The 17,518-nt window shown below is 40.0% G+C and overlaps 1 protein-coding gene across 1 annotated transcript in view; it reads left to right on the top strand.

Moving 5' to 3' along the window:
* Nucleotides 1-15,129, top strand: part of prkci (protein kinase C, iota) — a 47,007-nt gene extending 31,878 nt beyond the window's left edge. Inside the window, exons 11-18 of the mRNA XM_012869514.3 lie at nt 2,016-2,102; nt 2,202-2,337; nt 2,475-2,562; nt 4,458-4,583; nt 5,020-5,099; nt 10,187-10,276; nt 13,982-14,097; nt 14,186-15,129. Of these exons, the coding sequence (XP_012724968.2) occupies nt 2,016-2,102; nt 2,202-2,337; nt 2,475-2,562; nt 4,458-4,583; nt 5,020-5,099; nt 10,187-10,276; nt 13,982-14,097; nt 14,186-14,273 (811 nt within the window). The 3' untranslated portion in view covers nt 14,274-15,129. The remainder of the gene's footprint in view (nt 1-2,015; nt 2,103-2,201; nt 2,338-2,474; nt 2,563-4,457; nt 4,584-5,019; nt 5,100-10,186; nt 10,277-13,981; nt 14,098-14,185) is intronic.
* Nucleotides 15,130-17,518: the final 2,389 nt, after the last annotated feature.

Below are 17,518 nucleotides of genomic sequence, written 5' to 3'. Positions count from 1 at the left end.
GTAAAAGTACATTGTACAAGTGAAATTTAACCTTTACTTGAGCAGTTTGAGCATGGAAAGCTTTAATTTGTTGGGAGAAGGTGGACAAGACGAAGATTAAATCTGACCAGTGCGGCAGAAAAAAAGTAACAAGAATCTCAGTTTGCTACTAGACATGATCAGAGCTATTGTGGGAAAAATGTTCTGGTCAAATGAGACCAACATTTAACTTTTCTGTGTAAAACGTACGGCGTGCATCACCCTAAACACACCATAAAATATGGGGGTGGCAGCATTATGCTGTGGGGATGCTTTCGACGACTGCATGGAGCTAAATAATAGCTGATTCTACAAGAAAACCCGATGGAAGTAGAAGTTCACTTTTCTACATGTATAGTGAGCATGAAGCCCAGTCTGGCTCTCTCTGTTGGACCGTGACGCCTGTCTCTCATAAATTTGGTCATCTTCACTCACCCTCTAGTGTCCACTAGGATTCTTTGTGGACGTCCACTTATAGCTTAGATTTTTGCGGCAGAGCTCTCTGTTTGCTGCCGGGGGATAATAATAGTCCCAGTCAGAGGGTGGCGCCAAACATACGGTAGGTAAAAGAAAATGATGGGTTAGATTTAAGGCTGAAACAATCTGATTAATCCGTTATTGAAATAATCGTTAACTAATTTAGTAATCGAGCTGAATCGTTAACTGGAGTCTACAGAGTCTAAATATATCATTTTCTGAAAGAACAACCAACTCAGAGCAGTAATTAAGCCAGGGCTGTACAAAAAATATCCACATTTTGCATTTAAGATGAAAAACCCTTCTTTGTCTGTAAATATTCTCTATCCAGAACTCTTCAAGTGGTAAAGTTTTAGCTTCACCTGCTTCAAGTTCTGTAAAAAAAATTAAAATAATGTTTGCTGTTTGATTATTAATGCAATTTTTTAAAAATGGTACACAGATTACACAATCAGCAAAATAATAGTTGCAATCCTACTTATATTGTCGACAGATGGAGACATCAATTATTAAATTACCATGCTGTCAATATTAAATTGAAGTTTTGTTTACATGTTTCTGCTATTTAGTACATTCAAAATGTACAATAAATGTTTAAGTTCAAGACACTTGTTTATTGAGGTATGTTAATTAATGAAGAATTAATGAATTATCTCGTTTTAGATTTATCGATTAATCAAAAAAAGTAGATAGATTAATTGAAAAAATGACCGATAGATTAATTGATTACTAAAATAATTAATAGCTGCTGCCCTAGTCAGATCACAAGCAGAAGAAGAAATAGTGAGGAGACTTCTGCTGTGAAAATCTAATCTATGAGAGACAAGGATAAAAAAAAAAAACTGAACCTGTTGACGATGTTGATGCTTTATTTGCAGAGAAAGAAGGTTTAACAGAATATAGGCACATGTGGGCTGAAAGAACTGCATTTCATACTTCCTGGATTATTAATTGTAACCGGTCTTTTTTTCTTTTTTTTTTTCTTGTCCCGATTTATTTATGTAAGGCTTGTCTGTCACATAAAAAAAAAATTAAATAACATGTGTTAACCTTGTAAGGTGACTAAATGTGAAAATGCACAAGGGGTGTCTGTTTTTACAGCCAATTCTACATATCCTGCTTTTTAGTTGGATGAGGAGAATTATTGTTTGTTTTTACTGTTTGTGGTGTGAAAGCTGCTGACACTGTCGAACATAACAAAACATCTTTTAAAGTTTGAAACAGTCATGTAGAGAAAAGGTTACATCATTACAAAATCGTACCCAGATAACCGCATATTGATGAGTTTCTAGATGACACACGAGGGTATTTCTAGCAGCGCTGTGCCTCTCTGTCATCGGGTTAGGAGGTCACAGTTGAGGCTGTGGGAGATTCCCGTCATAAAAACACATTTAGACCTACCACTCAGCCTCTGAAGCCAAAAATACATCAAAAGGTCCACGTAGTTTTTGTTTTATGCATTTACTCAGCAACCGCCAAATAAACAATATAACCCCCAAAAAAATGTATTCTTTCCTCAGACTGTTCTTTGTTATTGAATATGTAAATGGAGGCGACCTCATGTTCCACATGCAAAGACAAAGAAAACTCCCAGAAGAACATGCCAGGTAAAGACCAGGTCCATTTCTGCTCTTTTTTTTTTTTTTTTTTTTTTTTTACCTAAAAGCAAAAAGACCCAATTTGTAATTTTCCCCCCGCTGCCTCAGATTCTACTCTGCAGAGATCAGCCTGGCGCTCAACTACCTCCATGAGCGGGGAATCATCTACAGAGACCTGAAGCTCGACAACGTGCTGCTGGACTCCGAGGGACACATCAAGCTCACAGACTACGGCATGTGCAAGGTGTGGCGTTCGCACCAACTAACCATGCCGCAGTGCGCTTCGGGATAAAAGCCCCCGCAGACGTCCAGACGTGCCGGTTTGCTGCCTTCAGGCCGCTGATCCGTCTGTTTTTTTTTTTTTTTTTTGTTTTTTTGCAGGAGGGTTTGAGACCAGGCGATACAACGAGCACTTTCTGCGGAACCCCTAATTACATCGCTCCTGAAATCCTCCGAGGAGAGGATTATGGTAAGAATTACAGCAGGGAGGCACTTACCAGAAACGCTATCCGATGATTGCCCGTGAAAAGTTACAGAGGAGTTATGATGAGATATCTGAAATATATCTCGGTTATTATAATGGTGGCAGCTGAATCTGAGCCGGACGTGTTTATCTGGACCGTGGGAGCAGTCCGAATGTTACGAGGACAAACGAGAGCAGATGAAATCAAAATGGTGTATAAATTTAAAAAAAAAAAACAGAAAATGGCCAAACAGCAATAAATTAATTAAACCAAAGTAGACAAATGTTAATTGGGAAAGTTAAACTCCATCAAAGGCACATGAGCTTTAGAGAAGACTGGCCTCCTGACTCCAGGCTAACGACTTACGTTCACAGCAAAGGTTTCATGTAGTTTCAGCTGCAAACTTAAATGTCACTTCGCTGAAATCCGTAGCTAAAATTATCAACGCACGAAACAATAACAAAAAAAAGTAGGAGACGCTCCCTGGTAACCAAAGTGGTATCATAGCGACAGATCCTTGTCTTATAAAAGACTTTGCTTGTCTGTTTTTTTTTTTTTATAAGGCGCAGGTCTTCATAGTCACAGAAACCATTATTCAAAGTAAAACCTAATTATATCTTTTAGGGTTTCCACTGGTCTGTCTCTTGTTGTTGTTTACCTGAACGCTCTACTTGGTAACGACCAGGCGTTTCATCCTCACTGAGCCTCGGTGGCTGACTTTGAAGAAGCTTCAAAGGAAAATGCAGCAGTTTTGACTGAGCGGCATTTTAGTTTCGACACCCTGTTTGAAATCCCTGCACAACGGCTCACAGTTACCCAAACGGCCACGTTTTATTAAAAAAGGGGAAGCTCGTTTCACAAACCCGTAAAAGTAAAAAGCTCTTCTTGCGCCCATTTCACCCCTCGGTCCCTTTAGGAGCTGCGGGGCCTTGCAGAAGTATTCCCATACGGGAACACGGTGGTGGCAGCATCATGCTGTGGGGACCGGGGGAACTGGTCCGAGTCCAGGGAAAGATTAAAACATACGGCCATCTGGTTTAAGGGGAAACGTTTAATACTTAAGCGAAGCAGAAGATTTATCCTTTTTTTTATTATTATTTTTTCTTTTTATATATTTTTATTTTTATTTAGAAAGACAGATTTCCATCACATTCAGTAATTATGGTTTTACCCATTTAAGATCGTATCTGAGGATATTAACATAAAGACCAAGTGATTTTATCCATGTTGCCTTTCTGGTATTTTTTTTACAGAATTTCACTAACTTAGTTGTAAACGATAACAAAAATGAACAGAATCAAACAATAATGGGGATTGCACCACCTCAAGTAATGATAACCACATAGACATAAGGGGGCAGGACAAATATTTCACAAGAACAATCAAGTGAAGTCTGATCTAGTTGGTTTTACATACTCAGTCCATTTGGTCCAGATCTATCCTTTTTTTATATAATAAAATAAAGGAGGGTAATTTAGATAACCCCTTTAAGTCTTTTCTGGCCATCTTTTAGTAGGAGATAGAGATCAAAATATTATCCATGTTGCAAATTCTTACAATAACGTCAATGTTAACTTATTTCACCAAGGACCTTTTCAAATGCATCTTTTTTTAGGGATTTGGGTCTATTAGCATGCATGGCAGAGCCAACAAACACCAGGACAAGTAGATTAAGATATGTTAAACTTATTTAAGCATTAGTTAGTCAGTAAGGTAAATAACTTTGTTCTTTTTAGTTCTACATCTCCAGTCCCTGTTTTTTTATGAAGCATTTTAAAATGCCATTCAGGACCAAAGTGCGTCTAAATAAACTTTTAACGGCCTCAAAAACCCTGTAAATGGACAGAAGTGACGTGTTTCCGCGCTATGGTGAATCTCTAATGGGCGACGTGTGTTTCAGGCTTCAGCGTGGACTGGTGGGCGCTCGGCGTGCTGATGTTCGAGATGATGGCGGGCCGGTCGCCGTTCGACATCGTCGGCAGCGCCGACAACCCAGACCAAAACACAGAAGACTACCTCTTTCAAGGTACAACTCACAGACACAACCTCAGCTAAGATTTTAATCGTTGTAGGGAGAGAGAAAGAAAAAAAAAACAACCTGCTGTGAGGGAAGCATCCAACACCTTTTTATTGACACCTTTGTAACGGCTTCTGTTGGTGCCAGGCACAAGCCATCTGTTGCTAGGAAATGTATGAAAGTATGTGTTTTCCCTTTTTATTCCATCATTAAATATGCTCCCAGAATGTGTTTGTGCTCTTAGAATAGCCAGGGAGATGTTGGAGCTGCAGCCCGATGCATAATTCAAGGCATGTTATCACAACATGGCTCTCAGAGCGGCTGTGCAGAGCAGCGTCGGGAGTCCAAGCTGCAGCAGCATGTCGACCTGTCATGTCGGCGTGAGGAAAGTGTGTCAGTCTCAACGTCTTTTCTCTTTCTTCTCCACCTCCTTTTTCTGTTGCAGTTATATTGGAAAAACAGATCCGAATCCCGCGCTCGTTGTCGGTCAAAGCTGCCAGCGTTCTCAAAGGGTTCCTCAACAAGGTATGGAGGGATTAAATCAGCCTCAAACCCAGTCTGTTCCTGCTGGGAGTGACATTATTATGTCCCTGTTGGTCAGGTTCCATCTCTCCCTGCCTGTCTGTGTTTTCTCTGTCCAACCAGCCCACACGCTTAACGCGCAGCTAAAGAGTATTTTAGTATCGTATCCAATATTCTGACAATTAATCAGGTAACCCTTTAAAGCCTGACAGGTGTTTTTGAGGGAACTTCACATTTTTAAAGAAAATCTTTTTGGTTGCTTAAAAAAAAAGACAAAAAAGACAGGTTTTCAATTTTTCTCTGTATTGAAATTGTTATGTTAGACCAAAAAACACATTTTTCTCATGTTTTCCGAATTTTTAAATAAGCTGTATATAAAATATATTCATTTATATGTTCAGAAAAATGTTGACTTTGTTGAAGAGGTAGAGGTCTTAGAAATATTTATATCAAAAATTACACATTTGGAGTTATAGGGTTACGTAAATTGGAATATTCTGAAGACATTTAGCTTCACTACTTAAACTCGTTAGACAAAGAAATAAATGAAAAGGAAAATGCAAGTAAACAGCTCAAATCCTTAAAAAAAAAAAAAAATCAACATATTACTTGAAATGCATTAAGATAGCATGTCTTTGTATAACCTTGAACATTTGCAGGCATGGATGCATCTGCAGCTAAAAATGTGACACGAATAACCTGCTGACAGGAGCACAGTGCACCAGATAGTTAAACTGACTGTAACGAAGCCTTGAGGCGGATAGTTTGCCTTGAAGACGTTTAGAAATCGAGGAACTCGACTCATTCCAGGAATCGTTTCAGCACCGGCGCAGATTGAAATATAATGTTTGAAAAGCGTTAATTTTACACAGCAGAACTTGAACTAATGCCTGTTGGTTAGTAAAAAAAATGGTTGAAGATCATCTAGGGTTGGTTTATCTAGAAGTTTCAGCTGTCTTATAGGATGTGAGGAACTAACACTTTTTAATCATCAGCCTTCTTGCTTTCACCAGAAAGACCCCAAAGGAAAAGGAGGCAAAGAAATGAATGTGGAAAAAAGTGATTTAAAAAAAAAGTGTAAAATGCCTTTTTGCTCTGTTAGGATCAATGGTGATTTGTAGCTGTAAAATCCGTCAGTGTTGGCTTCACTTAACATTATTTAACTTGAGGTGGGAGTGTTTGGTTGCAGCAAAAGGCGGAACAATCAGACAAACACAGAGATGCTGTTTCTCTGGGTGAGAATATTGAAACGGTTCAGTTTTCCTGGAGTCAGGCGCATATTACCTTCTTTATAATTCATTCTCTTTAAGCTTTGGATGCTTCTTTTATTTATTTTTTTCTTAATACGTAAAGAAATTGTATGAGATTATGTGATTACAGAGACAGGTCAACAATCTGTAACAAAATCTTGTATAAAAAATGACGTGTGTTGATATGTGATTCATTTTACAATGTAGATTTTTGTATTTTTATATGAATAATTATTTTGGCTGTTTGCTCTGGTAGCCGACTTGCAGTAAACTATGTAACCCTATAACTACAAAATGTGTCAATTTGATGCATTCATTCATTCTGAGACCTCTACTTCAACAAAGTCAGTGTTTTTCTGAACATACAATTTTACAGCATTCAAATTAATATATTTTCCACACCCTATATAAAAAAAATGCATAAAATCTGAGGAAAACTTATTTTTTGGTTTACCGTATCGATTACGATATAGAGAAAATTATATTTTTTATATTTTTCTTTGTTAAAAATGTGAAGTTTCATCACAATTACCTGTATCAGGCTTTAAATTAACGGATGAGCATCTCACAGCTAAACCCAACTATGGTTTTAAATCAGAATTACCTAAAAAATGTGGTGGTTGCTGCGTTTTCCACAGCATGACTGCCACGGTAGGAATTATTCCCAGACAACTGAATTTGTCCTTCTTGTACGTTAGGGAAACGTGTAGCAGCCTTCTAGTCACACCTGACAGTCTGTGTGTGGCAACAGGTGGGGGAGGGGCAGCGCCGAAACAGTGTGATAGAAACTGTACCTGCGATGCTTTGTATACCTTGATGCCAGGAACTAGCAGTTGCCGATTTTTAAATATAGGACGGAACTCTGAAAGGGTAAGTTGGATTTTTCTTGGTTTAAATTTTAATGGGATAACGTTGGAGATTCTTCTCGGTCTGCTACTCAGAACGTCCCAGATCATGTTTCAGAAGAGACTCTGTGACCTCTCTTTCCCCAGCAAGGCTCCCATCTGATTGTGGGAGATCCCAGCGTGTGTTCAGAGGTTAGAGAGCAAATTCTGATCGCTTACAGCAAGTTCTAGGTGTTTCTGGGGGTCTTATCGCCAGGAAACCTTCCAGAAGAGGCATCCGCATTAGATCCGCATCAGCAGGTCCCAAAAACCAGATTAAGATGCCGGCAGGAAGAGCACAGAGGCTCCTTCCCTCAGCTGCCACCCAGCATACTTGGCTCCCAGCCTCCACGTTCCTCTCGTAGGTGGTGGGTCTGCATGAAAGGGTCGCCTAAAGCTTTTCAGCACCAGGCCTGCCTCTGGGTAAATGCACTGAGCTATATAATACACTGGAGTGCTAATTTTGCCGAAAAACTGAAGTCACTGGCCGCCATCTTGCTACTCCCTACTCTCACAGAATCCCATAGGATTTGCTTGCAATAACAAGCAGTTTTCTGGCTGAGTGAAAACGTTTCACAGGTAATTCTACAGTCAGTGGATGTACTAACACTATCAACTACTAGGAAATTAGGTGCTAAAATATTTTACATGTTATTCATATTAAATATATAAATATAAGTATGTGTATGTGTATATGTATGTAAATATATGTTTTTGTATATTGTTATTTATATATTTATACATTTTATATATATATATTTAAATGAATAAAATGCAAAATATTTCAGCACACGACTTTCTCAGTACTTGATAGTTTTAGAACATAACATAAAAGTATATGACATTTGACATTTTAAAAGTTTTAAGCTCCCTCTGAACGTGAAAAAATCCTCGTTATTCGATGCTGTAGCACACATATTCCCTAGTTACTGGGGGGAAATAGGGAGTACCAATATGGCGGCTGGTTTCTTCAAAGCGACTCGTTCAAACAGCGGGCGATTAGCGCTCCAGTGTATAATACAGCTCAGTGGGTAAATGTCCCCGTCCTCTGAGATTAGTATACCTGGGACTTCCTTCCAGCGACTGCCACCAAACATCATAGTAGTGCGCAAAACCTCCACCACAAAATTAAAAGGAATAATTGAGTATTTTTAAGATGCGTTTTCCTTTTTTTTAAATCACCTACCATTGATAACTCTGTTAGCGTCTTCATTTAGTCCTGAATAGTCGGTCCCAGATGCTGAAGCTAACGGTCCGTGAAAGGATTTAGACCTCCAGTCTCTGTTGCATCAAAGCAATTTAAGACAACATTGTTTCTAAAGTTTTAAACTGTCATCACGTTTGCCTTGAGGGATTATTTATACGTCACTTTAAAAATCCCCGAGTTATCCTTTTAAAATGGAGACGCCTCGTACTTACGAGGTCGTGCAGCTTAGCCGCTTGGAAACGGAGCCGGTGTGAAAGAGCTGGGACACTTTTGTGGTTGTTCTGCTGTTGCTTTTTGTTTGGCTGACGTCAGTGTTGGTCATACTTGTTACCAATAGTACCAACAGGGTGTGAAATTAACACTCACCCGACGCCAAATGCGAGTAAATCTTCCGTTTGTCGAGTAAATTTCAGAGGGTTAGCTGCTACATGGCGAGTAACTGTTTGTAGCAAATAAATCGTGTTTTTCAGTCATCATTTGGGTGGATGCTTCTTTATCTTCCTCTGCTGTCAACGCACACAAACACTCGCACATGTGACGCGAGAACGACAACAACTACGTCATGTCCGTTCACTAACAACTAGCGTTTAGCTCAGGCTATTCCAAAAAAAGGTAAAAAAAAACAAAGCAACTGGACTTGTTTTCCATAGTTGAAGACGTTTCGCTTCCTCTCCAGGAAGCTTTCTCAATTCAAAAAGTCTGGAGTAATGTGGAGCATCAAGCTTTATACTACTGCCCAACAAAGGCCTTGTAATGGGTTAGATAACATGCAAATTCTACCTAAACAGGTCCACCCCTTAGTAATGGGCGATCGTTAAAGACATTAATGCAAGAGATTGAACCGAAATTACTTTAATGGCTTTAACGACCGCCCATTACTAAGGGGTGGACCTGTTTAGGTTGAATTTGCATGTTATCTAAGCCATTACAAGGCCTTTGTTTTAGACAGTAGTATAAAGCTTGTTACTCCACATTACTCCAGACTTTTTGAATTGAGAAAGCTTCCTAGAGAGGAAGCGAAAATGTCTTCAACTACGGAAAACAAGTCCAGTTGCTTCGTTTTTTTTAACTTTTTTTTTTGAATGACCATGACCTGGATGACTGAGAACCTTCACCATCTTAGCTCAGGCTAATTACGTAGCGGGATTATGTGGAGTCGGTCAGAATGAATATGTTGGCCAATAAAAAATATGCCTGGCCGGTTGATTTTTACATCTAGCGCCCAGCTCGGTCGGTGAATGAGGAAGTTAATTCACTGGTTACCAATATGTTCCTTAAACTCTGCGGATCCTGCAGGTGACAGGCACGACGATGCGGCTCTCGCTGTGTGGGATCGGCGGCTGTCATCCTGAGGGGTCAAACCGAGGGCCATGGCTAAATTTATCTGCTGATTTAAAACGAAGTTTAACACGTTGGTTGTTCTTTACTAGGTGTGCTCTGTCCAAGCTAAAATAGTCCCCCCCCCCTCCCCCTCCCCCCAAACACCTCGCAGAGTAAATGACAGTGACATCACGGAAATAGGCCAATAAGCACAATGTGAGAAAACTGTCTTTAATAATAAACAGACACATGTAATCTCCGTTTATGTGACATTTTAAAACGTGGCTTCAGATTTATTGGAAGGCTTATATATATAATTTTTTTTGGCCTTCATCTGGTCCTCAGTCGTCACATTCTCCTCATTCTGGCTGGACATGATGTCTCACTCTCCCACCGTCTCTCACCCTCCTCTCACCCTCACTCCCACAGGACCCCAAGGACCGTCTGGGCTGCCACCCTCAGACGGGCTTCGCAGACATCAACAGCCATCCGTTCTTCAGAAACGTCGACTGGGAACTTGTGAGTGATTCGGGGGATTTTTGTACTCTCACTGTTTCTTTGTCTCTCTGCCTTCTGTTGCCTCAGACTTTGGAATCCTGATGCGTCGCAAGTCTTTTTGGTTTTATTTCAGTGTTTAAGATTATAAAAGCAGATCTCATATGAATTTATTAGACGCAGTGGTGTATTTCAAGCATACATTTCTTTTCATTCTAATGATTCTCGCTTACAGCTTTTACAAAAAGTTTTAGTTTCTAAGAAAATTTAGAAAGTGGAATAAAACCAATGAAAATGACTTGTCGTGTAAAATGTCCTGTTATGGCCTACAGAACCATTGAATAAGCCCATAAAGGCCATTCTCCATAATGTGGTACAAAAGCATATTAATGGAAAGTTTAGTGGAAGGAAAAAGTGAACGAGAAGGCTGTAAGTTTTTCCTTCCATCCAACTTTCCATTAGCGCGTTGCATACAGCACCCTGTGATCAGCCAGATTTATCAATTATTAAAGGTTTGTGTCTTACCCTCAATTAACTTCAACATAACGTAATACTTTGTGTTAATAATGATATTTATTGGGTTTATTTGATAGTTACATATTTTTATAAGCTGAATTTTGGGTCTTTTTGGGCCACAGTCATTCAAATTAAGACATTCACACGTGAAACATACCAGTCTGTCATACATCTTTGCAATCAGTTTCACATTTTGAATTAAATGAATGTCTTAAACTCTTCTCTGCGGTGGTAGTTTGAGATGCAGCTTTATTGCAGGGGGGGTCAGACCTAAGTGCTTTCGGGGTCACGCTCTTCCTGTGGCGCTCTGCAGGTTAAGCTGCTGTGTGGAAGCCAGGGGGACATCAGCTGTGGACTGGTGTCCCTGTTTAGAGCAGCCAGACAGAAACGAACATGTCGGGCAGAGACTGACAACAGCAGACAGGATGAGTCACACATGGGCTCAGAGAGGCTGCAGCCAAAGATGGACGCCGTATCAGAGGAGGAGAGCCATATAGAGCTAAAATGTGGAGCTCTGGATCACCAGTGAATCACGTTCGACTTCAGAGGAAGTGAAAAAAGAGTGTCTGTGAAAACCGGAGTTTTAGTGGGCTGCTCAGTTTCACTCTGAAGATGTGGTTTCTTATCTCGGCCACTGATACTAAAACCCAACTTTGGCTAATTTCCATACACGTTTTGTTTCTCTTGATTCTAAAAAAAACAAAAAAACAAAAAAAAAAAACGAACCAAATCTCTTTTTGAATCAGGAACCAACAACTTGCTCACCAGGGAGCTCGTTCAGAATCGCCCGTAAGAACAGGGGTGAAATTGAACCTGCAGCCTGAAATACGCAGATATTTTTAAAGCTTCCTGTTCTCAGTTTCATCGATGAACAAGATGTCGTCTAAGAGTGAGATTTCCGTTTTGTGACACCAGCCGCTGTGAAACGAGACGCCGTCTCAGCAGGGTTCAAACTCAGTTGTTTCTGTTCACAACTTCAAATGAATATGTTATCATCTAAAGTAGGAATTCATTTTTGATGGTAACGTATTAAAAAGTGTAATAAATCGTCTTCAGTTAAATACAGTAAATGTTTATACATGATTTAAAAAAAAAAAGATGATTTGGGGAGAGTCTAAACCTAATAATGACTCTAACCCCTGTATATAATAGTGTTGTGTGGTAAAATGTTGAAAAGCTGAGCAGGATCAGGCACGTTTTGGATCCAAAGGCAGAGCCACGTGTGTTCAGGAAGGACAGCCAGACAGAGCAGCTCAGCAGGGATCACCATGACCTCTTTTTCGTCTGCCCTGTTTGGTCTGGAGCAGAGACCCAGCAGCTGGTCAGAGCGTCTGGACAGATCAGCTTTCACTCCCTCCTCCACCCGGCTTTGACCGACCGACTCCAACCCACAGCCCTACCCTGCAGTTACCCTGTCTGCCTGCAGGGGGCGCGCCAATCTGTCGCTGACATGACAGGCTTATTGGGTTACCGGTGATCAATGTAGACAAGAAAGTGCCAGACAAAAACTATTCATACCGCTTTAACTTTTTCCACATTGTGTTCCCATAGAAACCACAAACTTCAGTGTCTAATTAGTAAGTTAGTAACTCAGTCCAGCTCTTCTGTGGGAACCTCAGAGGAACCTTAGTAAGCAGGCAAGGTATTAAAGAACGGCTGGGTGATAAATTGATTTAATCGATTAATTCAAATTTACAATTTTTTTTAACAATCTTTTTTAAATCTGGATTTTATTTGGCCGATGCACTCGTTGGGCTTCCATGAAGAGAACAGCAGCAATGCTGAAAACATATTTAGGAAAATATACTGTCAAAATATTGCAAAGAGGAAACTTTTTTACCATAATAGAGACGCATTAATTTACTTATTTTTTAAGTTGGTTTGAAGTTACACAAGTGAAGCTGGTTCTTTCCTCATTGTGTAAAACCACTAGCAGCAAACATTTAGTTATATTTACATCGCTTGACGATGGCAGGGCCGCCATCTTGTTTTCCAAGCAGGTTTCACAGCTTGTATGTAGCTGCCCTTTGAATTTAGGTCAACTCCCAGACGAAATGCTGGACATAAAATCACGTTTTTAAAGTCATTTCTTTTATTTTTGCGAAACAAAGAGGAGGGGAAAAAAATTTATTAATCTGAATTGAAGGTTTAATTTTTAAGCTTTAACGCCCAGCCCTAGATGTGAAGAAGTTGAATACTGATTTAGGTTATTAGTTGGTATCCCAAGCTTTGAAGTAGGGCTGGGTGATATGGATTAAAAAATAAATCTACGATTTTATCATACCAAATCCGATTAATGGATTTTTTTTTTCCTCTTTTTGTTTCATAAAAAGAAATTAAAGAAGTTATTTTAAAACCTTGCTTTTTATGTCAAGTATTTCGTCAGGGAGTTGACCTGAATTCAAAGTGCAACTAAAAACAAGCTGTGAAACATGCTTGTAAAACAAGATGGCAGCCGTGCCATTATAAACGATTAAAATATAACAAAACATTTGCTGCTAGTGGTATTACACATTGAGCTAAGAACAGGCTTCACTGCACTTGTCAACTTCAAACTAAGTTAAAAAATAAATAAATAAGTAAACGAAGTACCTCGTATTATGGTAAAAAAAAGTTTCTACTTAACAATATTTTGACAATACATTTGCCTAAACATATATTCAGCATCACACGCTGTTCTCTTCATGGAAACCCAATGAGTGTGTTGGCAAAATAAAATCCAGATTTTCCAAAAAATTAAATCTTAAAGAATTGTAAATTTGAATTAATCGATTAAATCGATTTATCGCCCAGCCCTACTTTGAAGGTCTTACATGTCATGTAGGCCCACAGAGGTTCCTGAGGTTGAGCTAATTTTAACAAAGAGTAATGGTGGACACGCTCTACTAGCCTTAAAGCTGTAGCTACAAAGTTTTTACTGTGGATGTACTGAGGACAGATGTCATACTTTTGAGATTTCTATCGCAGGATACCCTACCCCCACGGTTATTCTCTAGCTGCTGTTGGTCGATTAAAATATAAGACGAAATGCTGTGAATTCTGTGGCTGTGCTAAGATAAAATGTCCCGGGGCGTCGATGCTCTTAGAAGAGCAGAGCATGTTCCTGCGAACCGGGCAGAAACCCGATGGGACCGAAGAAGAAGCCAAACCATGCGGTGAATGCGGGATCAGCTCTGGACGTTCACTCGTCTGTCTCCCTTCCTGTCCTTCCAGCTGGAGCAGAAGCAGGTGGTCCCGCCGTTCAAACCCAACATCTCAGGGGAATTCGGCCTGGACAACTTCGACGCCCAGTTCACCAACGAGCCCATCCAGCTGACGCCCGACGACGAGTAACCCACCTTCTTCCCTTTGCCTCACCTTTCCCCCCCCCGCCCGCCGTCTGAACCCGCCTCACCTGTCACCTCCGTCTCGTTTCAGGGACGTCGTCAGGAAGATCGACCAGTCCGAGTTCGAGGGCTTCGAGTACATCAACCCCCTGCTGATGTCTGCGGAGGAGTGCGTGTGAGAGAGAGAGAGAGAGAGAGAGGCGACGCCCGTCTCCCCGCGGACGCCGCCCGCTCGCAGCCACGCAGGCGTGTTTACGCGGCGTCTCCCTGCTGCATGGCTACGAGACAAACCCGGCGACGTCGAACTTTCTGTTCAAGAGCCGCACAAATCGAACGCTTGTTGTTCTTTTTCTTTCTTTTTTTTTGCCAAAACCAGTCACACACTCTGCCATTTACAGCCACTTGCCCTTAAACCCACGTTATTTTTTTATATCACTAAATCTGCTCCGATCAGCGCTCTCATCCGGGCCCCGTTTCTCTTCTTTTGTGGCCGCAAAGTTCTTCCAGGGTTTGCCGACGGACCGAGCATCCGATCCTTTCAGCCGACGGGGCATTTTGGAAGCAGATTTTATTTTATGTGTGTATATAAATAACTACTATCGAGGATGAGCGTTATAGACGGGGGGCCTTTTTTTAGCTTCACGCCACGCTGAGGCAGCGACGCTGTCTTAGTTCTGTCTACAACAGTAATCATAACACTATTCTTTAAAAAAAAAAAATACAAAAAATTATAAAAAATCTATATATTTTCTCATTTTTTTTTTATTTTAGATTATCATAAAGGTGTTACACATGCAGCCCGTGCAGTAGAGCCAGACAAGCCAGAGGTTGTGGAAAATCCAGAGGTTGGGGCCGGTTCTCCCAGAATGAAGGAAATGAAACACTAATAGTGAGTTAACGCTGTGAATGAAGGCGCCGTGGGAGCAGGAGGAGGAGGAGGAGGAGGAGGAAGAGGAGGAGGAGGAACACAAAGCGCCTGGATGTTTGTTGTTGCCGGGCTGATTTTCCTTTAAAACGCAGGACCAAAAAAAAAAACCCACGTTTCTCTGGTACTTGTTAGATGCTACAGTACGCATAACGATGTGCTGTCCTAGGTCATAGAGTTTATATATATATATTCAGTCTTATTTTTTTATTTTTCTCAATACAATGCCTTTCTGAAACTCTTTTTCTAGTTTCTCTTTGTGTTTTCTTTCATTCCATGTGCGTCTTTTACTTGTCAAACCAAACTCTTGCGTTGCTCAGCGGTTCCAGGCTCGTACGCCGTTAACCTAAATTCTGCGACATTTTAAAGCGAACGAATGTAACGACACTAAGCGACGGAGGAACGCGTTCATCTGTTACGGTTTGTTACTTTTCTGTTTAATCAGAATTCATTTTCAGGCTTTTTTTTTTTTTTTAAATCACTACATTGATTCCAAAATGTTAGCCGAGGAGGGGGGAGGGGGGGGCGGTGTAAACACTGTTATTTGTATTTGTTGTATTTTGCAGATGATTTACCATCTGCTGGACTTTATTATTAGTGTTCAGAGAAGAAAGAAAAATGCAGATGGTAAAATAAACATTTTATTTCTCTCCTTGTGGTAATATGTGTTTGTTTGTGTGTGCGTGAGTCTCTCGCTGCATTTAAATCTGCAACGCTTCGCACAAGTGATCACACACGCCTTTTCACACTGTTGGCAACATTTGATGTATTTTAGTAAGATTTATTTATATTTATATATATATATATATATATATATATATATATATATATATATATATATATATATATATATATATATATATATATATATATATATATATATATATATATATATATATATATATAAAAAATTAAATAATTTATTTTTATTTTTTTAACTTGTAAATAAGGCCACTAATTAGCGGCACAAGGTGAGTTTTCTTTGTACTCAAATTTCCAAACCTTTTGGAGGGAAAAAAATTTGAAGTTTGAGTAGAAAATGGTAAGGAATTTTGGTCGGGCTCTGATGGCACGCCCAAAATTTCCTGTCCGTCTGTATGAAACACGAGCTACTCGTGCCGTTAAAAAAAATAAAAAAGTAAGGAATTTTGAAATGAAAAATTTGCAGGGACACTGATTATCTACATGCGTTTGTTTGCATGCGTCACCGGGTCCATACCGCGCAGGTCTGGCTTCAGCTGCCACTTCTACAGGGATTCCTCTGCCATCTTTTTAAATGCTGAGACGCAAATGTTTGCCCGTCTTTGTGTTGCTGAAAATCTCAAGCTCAGTCTGACTAGGCCTTGGCACAGGGTTACAGGTTAGTTTTAGGTCTGGACTTTGACTAGGCCACTCTAACACATGAATATGATCTGATCTACACCAGGGGTGTTTAAACATTTTGGCTTGGGGGCCGAAATTGTCAAGTCAAAAGCACCCAAGGGCCAAAAATTAATAATAAAAAATTGGTCTACCTGGTCTACAAAATATTTAAAATAAACAAATTAGACTATCTGTATTTAGCTAGTTTTTTTTTTTTATTCAATCAAGTCTGCATTTGAGTAAGAGCCATTGGATAACTGTGGTCCTATTCACTATGAAATTAAAGAATTTAAAAAGTACAGGTATTAAAAGACAAATATTTTGTGTTATACCAAACATTTAATTCTAAGATTTCAACTCGTAATAATTAAAATAAAGTTTCCCTATGCACCAGCCGCCTGTGCTGCTCGGGCAAATCTTTCTTGATATGCAGTTAGAGGACCACACAAAATCAGTGCGTGGGCCACAAATGGCCCCTGCGCCCCACTTTGGACACGCCTGGTCTAAATCCTTCCACTGCAGCTCTGGCTGTGTGTTCAGGACCGTTCTCTGCCCCAGTCTCTTGTATTTAGCCAATCATCTCTGACCAGCCTTCCTTGTCTGGGAATGAGGGGTTCATAGTCGTGCATCGTTTGTTTTATGCCACACAGACATTTGCATATTCACCAAAACGCTTAGCTTTGTTTTCATCTGACAGGAGCATCTTCTTTCACATGTTCTGCGTCCCAATATTTGGCCTAGAGCAAACTTTAAGCAGGTTTTCTTACCACCTTTTTTCATTTTAAGGTCTTGTAGCAGCATGGAGATGTATTGTTAAAACGGCTAAGTGTCCGTTTTATGAAATATTTTACTTTGAATGCAAACGAATGAGTAGAAAGTGAAGGGTTCATTACAAAAACGATGCAATTCCAACTAGTTGTTATTGTACATGTGTAAAAGCTGATGTCATTAAGCAGCAGAGTGCCAACCAAACTCTGCTGCAGCAGCTTTGTGTGGCTCTAATTTTCTGTTATTTGGGGAAATATGTTTCCATGACCACAGCAGGTCTATGTTTCAGGGCGGTGTCACAGCAAACCTGCTCAGCTTGGTAAAAATCAGAAAGTTTTCATAATATCGCCCAGAGGCGGACGCGAGAAT

The sequence above is a fragment of the Fundulus heteroclitus genome, chromosome 6 (assembly GCF_011125445.2).
Source record: "Fundulus heteroclitus isolate FHET01 chromosome 6, MU-UCD_Fhet_4.1, whole genome shotgun sequence".
NCBI classification, from domain to species: domain Eukaryota; kingdom Metazoa; phylum Chordata; class Actinopteri; order Cyprinodontiformes; family Fundulidae; genus Fundulus; species Fundulus heteroclitus.
The sequence above is the reverse complement of the archived record's forward strand: the minus strand, read 5'-3'. Positions and strand labels throughout refer to the sequence as shown.